The sequence below is a fragment of the Macrotis lagotis genome, chromosome 3 (genome assembly GCF_037893015.1).
Source record: "Macrotis lagotis isolate mMagLag1 chromosome 3, bilby.v1.9.chrom.fasta, whole genome shotgun sequence".
Classification (NCBI taxonomy): domain Eukaryota; kingdom Metazoa; phylum Chordata; class Mammalia; order Peramelemorphia; family Peramelidae; genus Macrotis; species Macrotis lagotis.
Genome location: NC_133660.1, coordinates 170,654,296 through 170,668,953, shown reverse-complemented (window position 1 = coordinate 170,668,953; position 14,658 = coordinate 170,654,296). Strand labels below are relative to the sequence as shown.

The 14,658-nt window shown below is 36.3% G+C and overlaps 1 protein-coding gene across 4 annotated transcripts in view; it reads right to left on the bottom strand.

The window, feature by feature from the left end:
- The window catches only part of LOC141517957 (glucosamine-6-phosphate deaminase 2), a 30,099-nt gene that overhangs the window by 2,397 nt on the left and 13,044 nt on the right, over positions 1 to 14,658 (bottom strand). For all 4 annotated transcript variants that reach the window (XM_074229514.1, XM_074229512.1, XM_074229513.1 and 1 more), the window contains one exon: positions 12,657 to 12,831. In XM_074229514.1, coding sequence (XP_074085615.1) covers positions 12,657 to 12,831 — 175 coding nt within the window. The remainder of the gene's footprint in view (positions 1 to 12,656; positions 12,832 to 14,658) is intronic.

The window sequence follows — 14,658 nt, the reverse complement described above, 5'->3', positions numbered from 1 at the left end:
TGGGGAGAAAGTCAATAACTATGGATCAGGGAATATTTCTCCATGGGGCTGGTCTTTGAAATTGTGCTTTGAAGGGGGAAGAAGAAGTAACTACTGAAGCATGATAGAGAAGATATTGTGGAGAGGAACAGTGAACCAATGGAGGATTCAAATAACTAATTGAAAGAGAAGTGTATGGAGGTGGTAATATAATAAAACGGGAAAAGCTGGTTGGCTGTGCAAGGATATAGACAAATGTTTTCAGTTTATTAATCATTAAAAGGTTTTTAAGCAAATGAATAGACATCCATATTTAAAAACTTACTCTATCAGTGCTATGAAGGAAGGATTAGAAATTATCAGTACTTAGCACTGAGTTTGAAAATGTATTATTAATTTTATTTGGTTTTTCATTAGTAGGCCTTTAAAAAGTCAGATCTCTTTAAATGATATTTGCTTTAAACAAGTTTAAAATAAGGCAATTCTGACTGACCTGATTAATAGCAAATTTATATTCTAATATAGCGCATTTTAGTACTCTTAAACAATATATGATGATTAATACAATATGGCAACAGAAGATACAATTCTAGTGTGTGTTACTGGCATAAAATAGTACAAGTTTCCCCTCAAAATGTCTGATCATATCTAGTAAGATTCCCAATTCATAAATTACTCAAATATTTTTTCATATCATCTAAATATTTAAAACTTTTGTTTATAGGGGCAGGTAGATAGTACAGTGGCTAGAAGACTGACCCTGGAGTCAAGAGGACCCGAGTTCAAATGTTACCTCAGACACCTAATTACCTAGCTACCACAGGCAAGTCACTTAGCCCTATTGCCTTGCAAAAACAAAACAAAAACTCTAGCAACAAATATTTGCACAAGAAAACATATTAATGCATTCCTTGGAGACCTAATTAATTTTGAATTTACAAGATAGTCATTAACCTTTAATTAGCTATGAAAAAGGAACTTAATACAACAAATTAGTGATATGGTTAAGGTAAAAAGTAAATGTTTAAACTCAAGTGATACTATTTTCAAATATACCAGAGGCACCTATTTGCAATGGAGTAGGAATGGCTATAGTGAAAAGAGTGGACCTCAGAACCACGAAGACTTGGGATTTGAACATATACTGACCGAATGATGCTGGGCATATCACTTAATCTCAGAGTACTCCAGGCAACTTTAAGACTTTAAATGATAGAAAGGGTGCAGGCCTCCAGGTAGGGAAGAGTTTTCCTCACCTGAGAGTTCCCTACATCAGTGAAAATCCAGGTTTAGTCCCTATTCCCTAGTTACAAAGAAAAATTGAAACACTAATTAGAAATAATCATTAGCTAGTCATCAAAACAGGTCTTTACTAGGCAAAACTTATCATCTGACCAGTGTATTTGACTTTATTTTTTTTTAGGTTTTTTCCAAGGCAGATGGGGTTAAGTGGCTTGCCCAAGGCCACACAACTAGGTCATTATTAAGTGTCTGAGACCGGATTTGAACCCAGGTACTCCTGGCTCCTGGGCTGGTGCTTTATCCACTGTGCCACCTAGCCGCCCCTGACCAGTGTATTTGAAATGAAAAAAATTAGCTTTAAAAATTTTTAATTTTTCACTGGTTCAAATTTGTCAAAATCTTAAGATTTTTATAGTATTAAAAGCTAGATTCATTTTAAAATAGAACTGGAGGTAAACACGGGAGACAACACCAATTCTTATTTTCTTTATATAGACAGAAAAGTTATTTTCCTAATGCAGTAATAGGTATGATTAAATCACTTTCTTACTTAGAAACTTCAGTGTTTCTCCACTATATCCAGGATAAAAGACAAACTCCTTTAACTGATATTAATAGCATTCACAGTGGAGGCAGCTCAGTGATGCAGTAAACAGATTGCTAGTGCAGGAAGACTTGAGTTCAAATATAGACAAAGATAATTTATGTAATTTACTTAATTTGTTTGCCTCAACTATCAAATAAGGATAAGAATAGTACCTACTTTAAAGGTTGTGAAGATCAAATGAGATCATTTTTTTTAAAGTGTTTTGCAAATTTTAAAACAGTACATGTCTGCATGTATATATAAAAAACTACTAGGTAATTGTTAAGTGTCCGAGGTCACATTTGAATTCAGGTTCTCCTGACTCTATGGCCAGTGCTCTATCCACTGCACCACCTAGCTGCCCCAAAAGGAGAATTTTTTTTAATTGCATATACGTGAAAAATAATACCAATTAAATTTTATGTATACAATAATGACAACTTTGACAAAGAATATAATAGCTATTTTATCTGAACTTCATGACCACCCTGTAACGCTCCATAGATATTATTGTTCCCGTTTTCAGAACAGGAATTTTGACTTATTAGGTGACTTGTCCACTATGCATACAGTATGAGACAAGAACCTTGATCTTCGTAGCTCTATACATGATAACATGCTGCCTTCTCAACTCCATGACTTCTACAAAGCGTGTTTTTGGCAAAATGAAACCTACGTTTGAGCCAGTTTGGTTAAGAGGAAAAGGGAGAGTGATGATTGACATAAAAACCTTTAGTGGTGGTCACTAAGAAGAGTAACAGAACTATATGGAGGTCACAGTATATGAAGATACTTCACAAGATGTTTTTATTGTGTAGTTTTTTCACGAGTTGCTGTGGTCAAAAAGAGGAATTCATCATTTTTATTCCTAAGCTGAAAACAGCTAGTCTGTCACCAGGCCCATACTTGTAGGATCTCCTGGACTGAAAGAATAGAAGAATAGTTCAAGAAACATCCTAGCTGAGAACTGATAGTAATAGGGGAGTTTAATGATCTGAACATGTGTAGAATTTCTCTCTGCCAAAAGCAGACCTATTTTCTTCCTTTCTGTTACAAGAAGTAGAAGAACCAATAAGATAAAAATTCTATTCTTATTCTAATTCTTCTTAAGGCAGAGTTACAGGGGGCAGAAATCATGGTAACCTTGGGAATGTGTGATAATTCCATTGAAGAATTTGTGTTAGGGCAAGAAGAAAGCCTTAAGTGAGGAAGAGCAGATTCCTACAAGAAAGCTGGGAAAGGATATCATGGACTAAAATTCTAAAGGTGAAATAAGACCAGGAATCCATGAGAAGCTCTCAAGAATTAAATTCAAAAGGACACAAAGAGGAAGAATTCTGAGAAGGAAGAGTAGTTGTTTAATTTTCAAATCCTTATCATGGTGGCTATTGTATATTGTGATCCTCAAGTTATTCTTCACTTGGAGCTAGCTGACTACCTTCTCTCAATTCCTGCCCTTGTGCAAGGGGACATCAATCTTTACATTCTGCCTTAAACAAATAAAAAAAAAATTTTTAAAAGACCTGAGAGTGATCTTTAATGCCATAAGACATATACAGATATAGGTAACAACTAAAAGCTATGTCAACTTTTTTTAGTTATTGTGGTTTATAATTATATATGCATATATGATGTAAAATTTAAATATTATAGAAGTATAATAATCAAAATTTGGGAAATAATTTTTAAAAGTCCTTTGGAAATACCACAATAAAAAATTCTTTGCTATCTGACTTTTGGGGAACTATACAAGAAATAAATATGAGAAAATCTAAACTAGTTGCTTTTTCTTTTTAAAATGAAATGACAAAAAAATTCCAAAAATAACTAAATATGTAAAATGAAATACATACATGCATACACATATGTTTTTGATATCTAGCATATTTGGAGGATAGTGGTGTTCCAGGTAATCAATAAATCTAGAAAATAGGTGACAATTTCCTGTACATAAATAGGGTGAGACGGAAAACTATGACTATGCATATTTTCAAGGTATTTTTGGTTCACATAGAACAAAATAGGTTTAAGAACCCTAAGAACCATTTCATGTATCATGTTTTTGTGAATCTTGTTTATCTTGCATAACTTCATATAAAATGATACTTCTTTAAAATGCTAATACCTAATGCCAAGTATATCAATCCAAAGTAATTAGGTTTTTTGATTTCTGGCTCCGATGCACATTATTTAATTACAGTTTTAGCAGTTTTATATCCTATTCTAATTTCATGAAAAAAATTTCCCCTCGAACAGAGGCAGGATATTATAAATCTCTAAAGGAATTCTACTGAGATTCTACTGCGTATTTATATTAGAAATAAAAAATCCTATGTGTGGGCAGGACATTTTTTTTTTAATGACATAAAAGCTCTGGCATCTAATTGAAAATCTGTAGTCTCTATAGTAACTATCATTATGTGTCCCAAAGTAATTTTTATAACATTTGAAAAGAAACGTTTTCTAGCTGGCAACAGCCATTGTTCAAAATGCATTTAATCTCCATCTGTAGGCTTTGGTAGAAATGTCAAAATATCAGTGTCCTATTAATGAAAACCTATACCCTCCCTTCTAGGCTTTAGCCTAAAACTCAACCTTAGTCTGGTTTTAATTGCTTGGGCAAAAACTCCTTATGTCTACTTGGTGAACATATCCAGTCTTAGTTAAGTCATATCAACAGATAAAAGGGAGATCTTGAGCCTACACACTTTCCAGGTCATCAGGATCTGTCAAAGCTTGCCATCCAAGATCACTTTCATGCCACAATGAAAAACCAGAGAAAGATTTTGCTGAAAGATGTAGAAAATACTATCTACATAAACAAAAACTAAAAAACCTTCATGAACAAAACTTTATTCTGTTTCCCCTCTTCTATTTAATAACATATAATAAAAATAACTAACAATCTTTTAGTATATTTTTTCCTTTACTCTATTCCAGGAGGAACTATTTCTATACATACATATATGTATAATTTACATATATTCAACATACATATAAATTATATATTTCTATATGTAAAAAGGCAGCATAGTGAAATGGAAACTATGCTAGGGTTTTGGAATTCTGGTGCTATAGAAATCAATAATCTCTTTCAGCCTGACTCTTCCATTTATAAAATGATGGCTGAGAAGTCAAACTAGATATCCCAGACATTTATGAATCAAAAAATCCAAAGCAGAACTTATTGCCTTTCCCCAGAAGCCCACCCCTTTTCTAGACTTATTTTTTAAAATATTATTTATGAAATTTATTTTCTTTATATAAATTATGTGTTTCTTTAAGCAGACAACTTTTACCTCATTGCACTAACAGCACATCTGTGATACTCGGCTAACCCAGAGGTTAGTGTCAGATCTTCTGAAGACCACAGGGTCTGGGAAGGGTAAAGAATGGGAAGTGGAAAACACCTTTCCAACAAGACTCCCAGGAAGGTCAACATGCAAAGCTCACAAATGAACTCTAGGGAAGGGTTGGGAGAGTGCAATTAAGACAATGCCATATACTGACAGAGGTGGATTCTCTCCTGTCTTGGCACATAAATAGGGCATGGAAGCCATCTGTGTCTCAGTAATTAGTGCCAAAACAAGACCTAGAGCTGCTTGAACCTGACACTTTACTAGGCACAGATGTTCCTTGGGCCACATTCTGAGTGGAGATAGAAAGTTTTCGTGTCAGGTTCTTCCAGCTTTAATGAGACAGCGCAATCTAGGCAGTGGGAAGGGGACCCCCCGAGTTGGGCTGCTCTGAGGGTCAACAGGAAGTGATTAAAACATGACTGAACCTTCCTTGTAGAAGGGAGAATCTAGGTAGGATGGGGAGGCTGACCTAGTAAGTTTCTGGGAAAACTGCAAGCACCTGGAGCTTCCTTTATTCTACATTGGCAAGACATTCCCAACAAGCTGATCTATTCTAAAGAACATTCTTGACCCAGGAGGAAAAGGCAGAGGATGGCAGAGATCTGGTATGGGGGTGCTGCATCTTTAGGCCTTCAAGAGGGTCTGGCTGATCCAAAGAACGGGTTTACTTGCACCCACTTGGTCGTCAGTGGTGTCAGGCCGTCAATGAGCCGCTGGTCAGCCAGGGCTTAGCTGAATTTCAGCAGCTGATGCCCAGCTCTCCATTTCCCAACAAACAGCCCCAAGTTGGGGGTTGACAGCAAGGACTTTTGCTAGGGCAGTCATGGGGGGGGTACACTGTCTCCCATTCGGCCAGCCGGCCTGATTCTGCGCAGAAGAAACGGCCACTGTGGCAATGCCGGCACCATCCTTGGCACAGCTCTCCAACTGGCCACCGGGTGCTGCGGGGGAGAGCGAGTGTGGGCGCAGCCGCTCCGCCGGGCCCGGGTCGTGTCTGTCCCAGGACGAGGGCCCCGAAGCTGCTCTCCAGGGGCCAGGTCTAGGCTCCGTGGAACCCACAAGCGGTCACCGCCGAAGGGCGCCGGCCGGTGGGGCCCCAGGCTGGGTTCCAAGGCTCAGCGTGCCAAGGGCCCGTGGCCTTCCCCTCTGGCCTGCTGGCGGCAGCGGCCCCAAGCCCAGGCGCTTGTCTGCAGCCACATTTTTTTAAGAAACATTTTATTTTTTATTTATTTTGAGTTTTACAATTTTTCCCCTAATCTTGCTTCCCTCCTCCCATCCCACACAGAAGGCAGTGGGCCAGTCTACATTGTTTTCATGGTATATACACTCATCCAAACTGAGGGTGATGAGAGAGAAATCATATCCTTAAGGAAGAAACATAGAGTCAGACAATAAGATGGCAGTTTTTTCTCTGAATTTAAGGTAATAGTGCTTGGTCTCTGTTCCAACGCGTTGTTTCTCTGGATGCAGCGCGGGCCGAGCCCCGGCTCCGGCTCTGCTCCCCTCGCTCCCTCTCCGGGCCCCCACGTGCCGCGCGGCGGGCTGTGGCCCCTGGGCCGGGCGGTCTACACCGGGTCTACACCCGGGCCTTCCCGGGGAGGCGCCCCCGGGCCTCTCTCCTTCTCCTTCGGGCGTGCCTGGTTCCCGGGCCGGGGCACCTCGGCTTTGCTGGCGGCGGCCTGCGGCTCCCCGGAATCTCCCCCTCCTGGAGCGCGGGGCGCCTGTGCCGGAGCCGCGGGCCCCGAGGCCGCTCCCATCTCCCGAAGCTCCAGCTGGCGCGGGCCCGCTGCGGACCTTGTAGCCCGGCTCCGCTCCGGAACGGCCCTCCGTAGCGTCGGGCTCCGCGTGTCCCCGGTGCCTCAGTCACACAGGCCCGGCCTGGGGCTCACCCACTGGGCCGCCGCTCCCCGCGGGCTCCGCCTTCCCTTCCATCCTCAGCCTTCAGGCCTGGGGCCGGGCCCTCCGGCCCGGGGCCCAGCAGCTGCCCCGCCCTGCTCCCTCCGGGCCCTCCTTTCACTCTTCAGGGCCAGCCCGGACAGTTCACCTCTGTGTCTTCCCGCTTGTGCCTCATGTTTATTTTGTGGAGACATAGGTGTACCTACACTTTTACATTTGTGTGTCATGTGACGGTTTCTTGGTTCAGACACTGGTTCTAGAGTTCTACAGTATAAATTTAAAAAGCAATCAGATAACACACCTAGGAACCTCCTTCCATAATAACTCGTGTCCAGGATGCCATTAACAAATTAGCCACTTCTATCCCTATTGGCACTTTTAAATTACTTAAACAGTTGTATCCTTCACACTGAACAGTAGTTTAAACTAACAGGGCTCCAATAGCTGCAAGATGAAGTAGGATACCATTAAGCTTATTAAAATATTTCACAAATTTAAATAAAAATGATACTAACTTTATACTGAATAAACAAGTACTAACATTTAGCATAAGGGAATCTTATCATAGCTAAATAATACATAAAATGAAAAAAATTCACCTTAATTAAGGACTCTCATAAATGTCCATTTGATTTTCCAATTGTAGCACATCTCTAAATTTTTGCTTTTTTCAAAGAAAAAATAAATTGGATCGTTAGTTTCTTGAACTCAATTTTCTTAGTTCCTTATATCAATTACAAAGAATTAAAAAGTTTGATGCCAATGCAAACTGATTATCACAATTAATTTTGCCTCCTTCCTCCTACCTTAAGATAGCACAATTTCAATTCTGCTGAAGTATTTTGAAGAAGGTTGGGTACACTACGAAATTAAAGAGCAACCTTAAACCTGTGCATAAGTCTTGACCCAAATCCCTGAGTATGGATTTAAATTTGGTTAAATGATTTTTCATACATCTTTCAAGTATATGGTTAAAAGCACTTTAAAAAGATGTAATTTTTTTTTTTAGATTTTTGCAAGGCAAATGGGGTTTAAGTGGCTTGCCCAAGAAGGCCACACAGCTAGGTAATTATTAAGTGTCTGAGACGACATGTGAACCCAGGTACTCCTGACACCAGGGCTGGTGAAAAAGATGTAATTTTAAAAAATAAAAAAAGAATTAACTGAAATGAAGTCCTATTAGACACAGGAATCTTATTTTCAGTTTTACTTCTGCTTCCAAAGTATGAAGAACTAAAATGGCAATCTTTTAGATTATAAGACAGTGAGAGCAATTTGTGATATTATTTTGTAGTTGTGCCATTTTCAGTCATGTTCAACTCTCTGTGACCCTATTTGGGGTTTTCTTGACAAAGATAATAGTGATTTACCATTTCCTTGTCCAGCTCATATTAAAGATGAAGACCTGAAGTAAACAGGGCTAAGTGATCCATACAGGGTCATATAGCTGATAAGTGTCTGAGGCCACATGTGAACACAGGTCCTTCTGACTCCAGGGCCTGGCATTCTATCCATTGTGCCACCTAGTGCCCTAGCATTAGCAGGTTGGTTAAAGCATTACTTTTGTCTATTCATTTAATTCTGAACTTTACTTCTTCATTTCATGTATAAATATAATCTGGCATCATTCTACTGATGAATTTCCTAACAGGGCATTAAATGCTACATGATAATTGCTGACTTCTTGCTGTTTCCCTTGACCTATGCAAAACCTATAAATTCCTCAAATTTCTCATCAAGTCCCATTCTCAGTGAAACACCCCAGTTACTTCAGTTCATCTAAGTATTAGCAGAAAAGATTGTTTTCCCTGAGAATCAGTTCCTTACTTTTTTGTATCAAACAATTTAGGAGTTCCCAAAAACCATAGATTTCAAAGTACTTCCTTTCTTTCATGCATGTTAATCTTTTCTTTCTAATCTGTAATATCCTCAAGAGTAGGAATAATGTCATATTTCCTGAAAATCTTAAGACCCACTAGAGTGGGTCTTAAGTAGCTCTCAATAAATATTAGCCATTTATTTACATTAACCTGCTTATAAAAAATTGGATACTTAAAGCAATTAAGTTAGAGGATGATTATTTGAATCACAAAAGAAATCTTCCAAGAAAAAAGGTTTCTTCACACATTTAAAGCTTCAATTCAAAATAGGATTTAATTTATAAAAATTTAATTTGAACTTTTTCAGGAAATTATATATTAGTCACAGAAAGGTGATAAGGAAACAACTACTTTTAAAATTATTTAGAATATGACTAGGTTTTTTATTTTATTCTTCAAATGAAATGGACTATATCTGGGAAAAGAAGGAACACCCCAGTTTTGACCGTGACTGATATTCAAAATAGGAGAAAAAGAGAGACATTTGTATGAGCAAGATAGCATTGGGTTAACTGGTTACCTTAAACTTAAGCTAGATGATAAACCAAAAATTTGCTAAAATTCCAAAGAACTTCACTGGTTTTCTAATGCAATAAATGCAAAGGAGTCTGGCAGTAGGTGAAAAAAGGTCACAATTTTTTTTTCAAAAAGAAAAGAGGACAATACCACAGCATTCATGTTATGCCACTGAATGTGGGAATTAAATGTAAATATTATAAAAAATATTTTAAAATAAATTTTAAATAATACAGTGTTGAAGGAAAAAGGAATCAAAAAATGTTTTGGAACTTTTTTTGAAGGGGTTAGTTTTTGAAACTATTATCAAGGTAGGGAGTACGGTTGAGGCAGATGAAAATATCTATTATGATCCTAAATATGTACAACTCAAGAACACTCAAAACATTGCTTTAAAAGGACCAACAAGAAATAGACAAGTAAATTATTCCTATCAGCTTTTGGTTTTGTCTGTATTTGTGAGTGAAAGGAAAAGAGACAATGAGAGAGAGCAAGAGAGCAAAAGTGTGTGAAAGAGTATTCTGTAAGTGATTTCACAAAAACAGTTTGTTTTTTAATTGTGATATGTTAAGAGGATTTTACTATCAGAGAAAAAAATTAAAATCTTATTTGGATTTTGTAAAGAAAGCAGGAAAAAAGATAATGATATAGATGGCTTCTTAGTCAAAAAAAGAAGATTAAAGATTACTAACCCAGGTTGAAAAATGGCTTTAAACATTTAGAAAAATCAGTGCATACAGCAAACATACCTCAATTCTGCAAATCTTGATTAAAATTAAATACAATTTAGATGTACAGAAACTCATTAAAAAAAGGTGTATAGTACTCTTAGTGTTAATCAACTACTGTACAGTCAGGAAGGCATTTGAATCTTGCCTTGGACTGTAAGGAATTTTACCTTGCTGTTAAGGCCCTGGGCAAATCACTTATCAACACTAAGGTCTTAGAGTTTCCCATTTTGTAAATGAAAGGGTTGGAATTATAGTATTTTTCCAGGAAAAATTATTCCATAAACAAAGACAGACCAACTGGAAAAGATTAGATGCTATTAGTAAACTGACACAATAAATGAGGAAATAGTATGGTATAAGGGTAAAAGAAACACTATTAAGAATCTGAAGGCATTACTTCTAATCTATGATTTGCTACCTAATCTATGGTGTGCTACCTAATCTATGATTTGACAGATCATTTGACCTCTTTGAGTCTCATTTGTAAAATAAGGATTCTAGATAAAAAAAATCTCTAAGGTGAATTCTAACAATCTTTATTACTACGCAATTGTGATGTGAAAGAAATGAAGTATCTCCACTTAAAAATTTTTATTTCATTCTCTATAAAAATCTTCCTTCCCTCTAAAGGCAGCTAAGAAGCAAAGTAGATAAAATGGATGAAGTCACGAAGCTACAGAGTCCAAATGCAGTTTCAGATACTATCTCTGTGACCCAAGGTGAACCCCAAAAACCTCTGCTTCAGTTTCCTCAACTGGTAAAAATGGAGATAATAGTACCTAACTCCTAGAGTTGTGAGGATCACAAGAGGTAATAACTGTATTGTGCTTAGGACAGTGATTGAAGCATAGTAGAGGCTTACAAAATGCCTGTTCTCTTCCCATTTTCCCCTGGAGGATATAAGATCCTTGAGTCCAGGAACTGTCTTGCTTGTCTTTGTGTCCCCAGATGCCAACACAATTTGAGGAATTTAGCAGGTGCTAATAAACGCTTACTAAAGTTGAAAATGAAGTATTTACTATCAATCGATATAAAAAGCCTCTGCTCAAGTTTCTATAAAATATATCATGAAAAAAATCTTTGTCAATTTTTTTCCCCATTTCACCTGGTATTTAGGAAGAAATCTGAAGGAACAAATATAAAAAATATCAGGAATAATTGTGACCAAAAACCATTTTATTCATAACTCAATACTGTAGTGCTCACTTATTCAACAAACACATATTTTTCAATTACAATGTTTTTGATTTCTCAATGATGCAATTGTAGCTGGTAAAAAAAAATTAATGAAATTTAACAGTCAAATCTAGATGGATCTTTTCTCTTTTATATCCTTAGGGTCAAGTAAATTAGGGAATCAAAAGTGATGAACCATGATTTATTATTGCTGATCTATCTACTATCTATGAAATTTAGGAGAAATGAAGGAAGTTGTGTTTAAAATCAACTTTTTTTCTTATACTCATAAACAGCATAAGGAAAATAAATGCATTAAGAAATTCAGTATTCCTGTTACAACAAATACAGTGCATAAGAAAGACTAAGTAAAATAGACACTCCATTTTTAAGCAGTTAAAAGTACAATAAAGGGGAAAAATAAAAACTTCTTATAAAAGTTTGCACTTAAAAATTCACTCAAATGACATTCAAAATTTTAGTCTATTTAAATGTTCATATTTGAAGATACTTAAATTTTCACTATAAATTTTTTAATAACTGGTCCCTTGAAATGTACTAAGGTCTTTAATTCAAATATTTTTACAAAGTGTTCATTTTCCATGTCCTTCTTTACATGTAAAACTTACTTGTACAAATCTAAATATTGTGTAATTTAATAATATAGATCTCTTATTTTAAAGAATTACGTTCAAGACAAAAGCAAGAAAGTTCCTAAATAGTTATTTAGCTCACCTAATTTGCTTTCATCTAAAAGCAGCAGAGAATGTTAAGGGAAAAACCCAACATAAAATATAATTTTAGATGTACAGAATATAGCAATAGGTTATGAAAGTTTCAGAAGGCATGACATTCATATCATAATAGTGAATTCAAATTAATGAAACTCAATTTGACATGAGCTTTCAAAATGGGTGAGAAACCTAAAATGTAAAAACACAATGACCAATAGCAGAGAAAAAGGCCCATAAATATATAAAATAACTAAAACAATATAATTTCACTTTTGGCTAAAATTTCCATGTGCAAAACTGAGCCATGGACCAAAATCCTTAACAAAAATTACAGTCCGTCTACTGTTGTCTTTTTTTCAAAACTAGAGAACAGAAACAGCCATTCATTCAGCAGTCACTATTACATTTGGACATTCTTACTTCTTGAAAACATAGGTAATGTGCCAGCACAAAGCCAGTTTTCAGGAACATTGGGCAGGTTTTAATTCCATAGCCACATTAGAATTTAAGCATATCATTAAACAATCATATGTAGTCAACTTAAATTCAATGCTCACCTTTAAAGTATTTCACAGTTTTAACTCTTAATTCTAAGGTAGCATCTTCATCGCATACAAAAATAGTTCTAGGATGCTGCTGGAAAGCTGAAACAGTCCACATATGATTGACTCCTTCTTCTATTGCCTTGTATAGCGCAAATGCTTTATGTGCACCTGTTATGAGAATCATTACCTGGAAAATAATGAAAGTGCATTAAATTCCAAAAGACTCTAAAATTTTAAATGCTACAATGGTAATTGGTAAGAGGTTAAATCAGGTCTCCTAACAGTTTACACATATACAAAACTAGAAAAAGAAGGCATTCTACCCAATTCTTTCCATTAGACAAACAAGGTCTTTTTCACCCAAACCAGGGAAAGAAGAAAACTAGAGAACAATAGCTCTAATGAATATCAACAATATTAGAAAAAAAGATTATAGAAGCACATTCAATAACATATTCACTAGGACTGGGTTGAATTTATATTGGGAATAAAAGGATTGGATCAACATTAGGAAAACTACAAATTTAAGAAACCCCAAATAATAGTAGCATAATGTCTGGCATATTAGTAGGTGTTCAATAAATGCTGTTGACCAACAGAACATTATATTATCATGTTCTAATAAATGATGAATATGATGGATTCAGAGGAAATTTGGGAAGAATTACATAAACAAATAATGAAGTGTGCAGAACCAGTTGAACAATTTAAACAACCATGATAATTTAAAACAAAATCTTTGACTTTAAACTGATAATAGTGATAAATCATAACTTCAGAAGATGGATGAAAAAGAAACTTCCCTTTCCCCCAGCTCAAAAAAGAAGTACAGAATAAGATGTTCATTTCCAGTCATGGCCAATGTGTTCATTCATTTTGTTTGGTCTTATTAATTTGTTATATTTTGTTGCCAGGGAGGAGCTACATGGCACAGTGCGTAGAGCACCAGGTCTGGAGCCAGGAAGGCCTGAGTTCAGATCCAGCCTTAAGACACTAGCTGTGTGATCTAGGCAACTCACATAATCCTATTTGCCTCAGTTTCCTCCTGGAAAAATTAACTAGAGAAGGAAATTGGGAAATCATTCCAGTATCTTTGCCAAGAAAATCCCATATGGGATCAGAGTCAGACATGACTGAAACAACTGAACAACAAAATAAGAGGTAGATCATATTTGGAAGCAGGGTGATGACTTAGTAATGACTATTCAAGTTCTTGAATGCTAGTTCCAGAAATTAGTAGTCAATCCTAGATGCCAAGAGGGGTACTGAAAGATATCATCAGACCTGTGCATTAGGAAGATTACCATGCAGCAACGTAAAGGATGAATGAAGCAAAGAGACTAGTAAAGAAGCTATTTTTAAAATCTGGCAGGATAAGGATGGTTTGAATTAAGACCAAGCATGGAAATGAGGAAATGGATATGAGAATAAGTAATGCTCAGTTAAGCTTGGCAATAAGATGTGAGAGACAAGAAGAGTCAAAGATGACTAAAGTTTTAAGCCCAAGTTACAGTAATTATTATCATAATGTCATGAAGTGAAATGGGGAATTTAGAAGGTGGGGGAAATTTCGGAAAAGGAGTTGATGACTTTTAACACACTAATCTGGGTTGGTAACAGTATATCCAGATGTTCCACAGAATGTTGGATATATGAGACTAGAACTCAACAGGATGTCAAAGTTGAAGACAGATCTGGGAGCTTAAAGAGTTGACAAGATAGCTAAAGAGAAACAAAAATTAAAGAGAAAAGAGATGATAACAACCCAGGGCAGAGACCACATTTAAAGCATGGAAAGAAGAGGTAGAATGTGAAACATTCTAAAAGGCAGGAGAGAAGATAGAATGTTAACAGAAGTCAATAAAAAATTAAGAAGTCTGAAGCATAAAAAGCTACAAAAAGGTCAAGAATAATTTGTATTTAAGGGTGATGCATTTTTAATTGTGCATTTGTTCATAAAAGCAAAATTACAAGAGAGTGATGAGAAAAATGGAGAAAGATAATATATAGAATA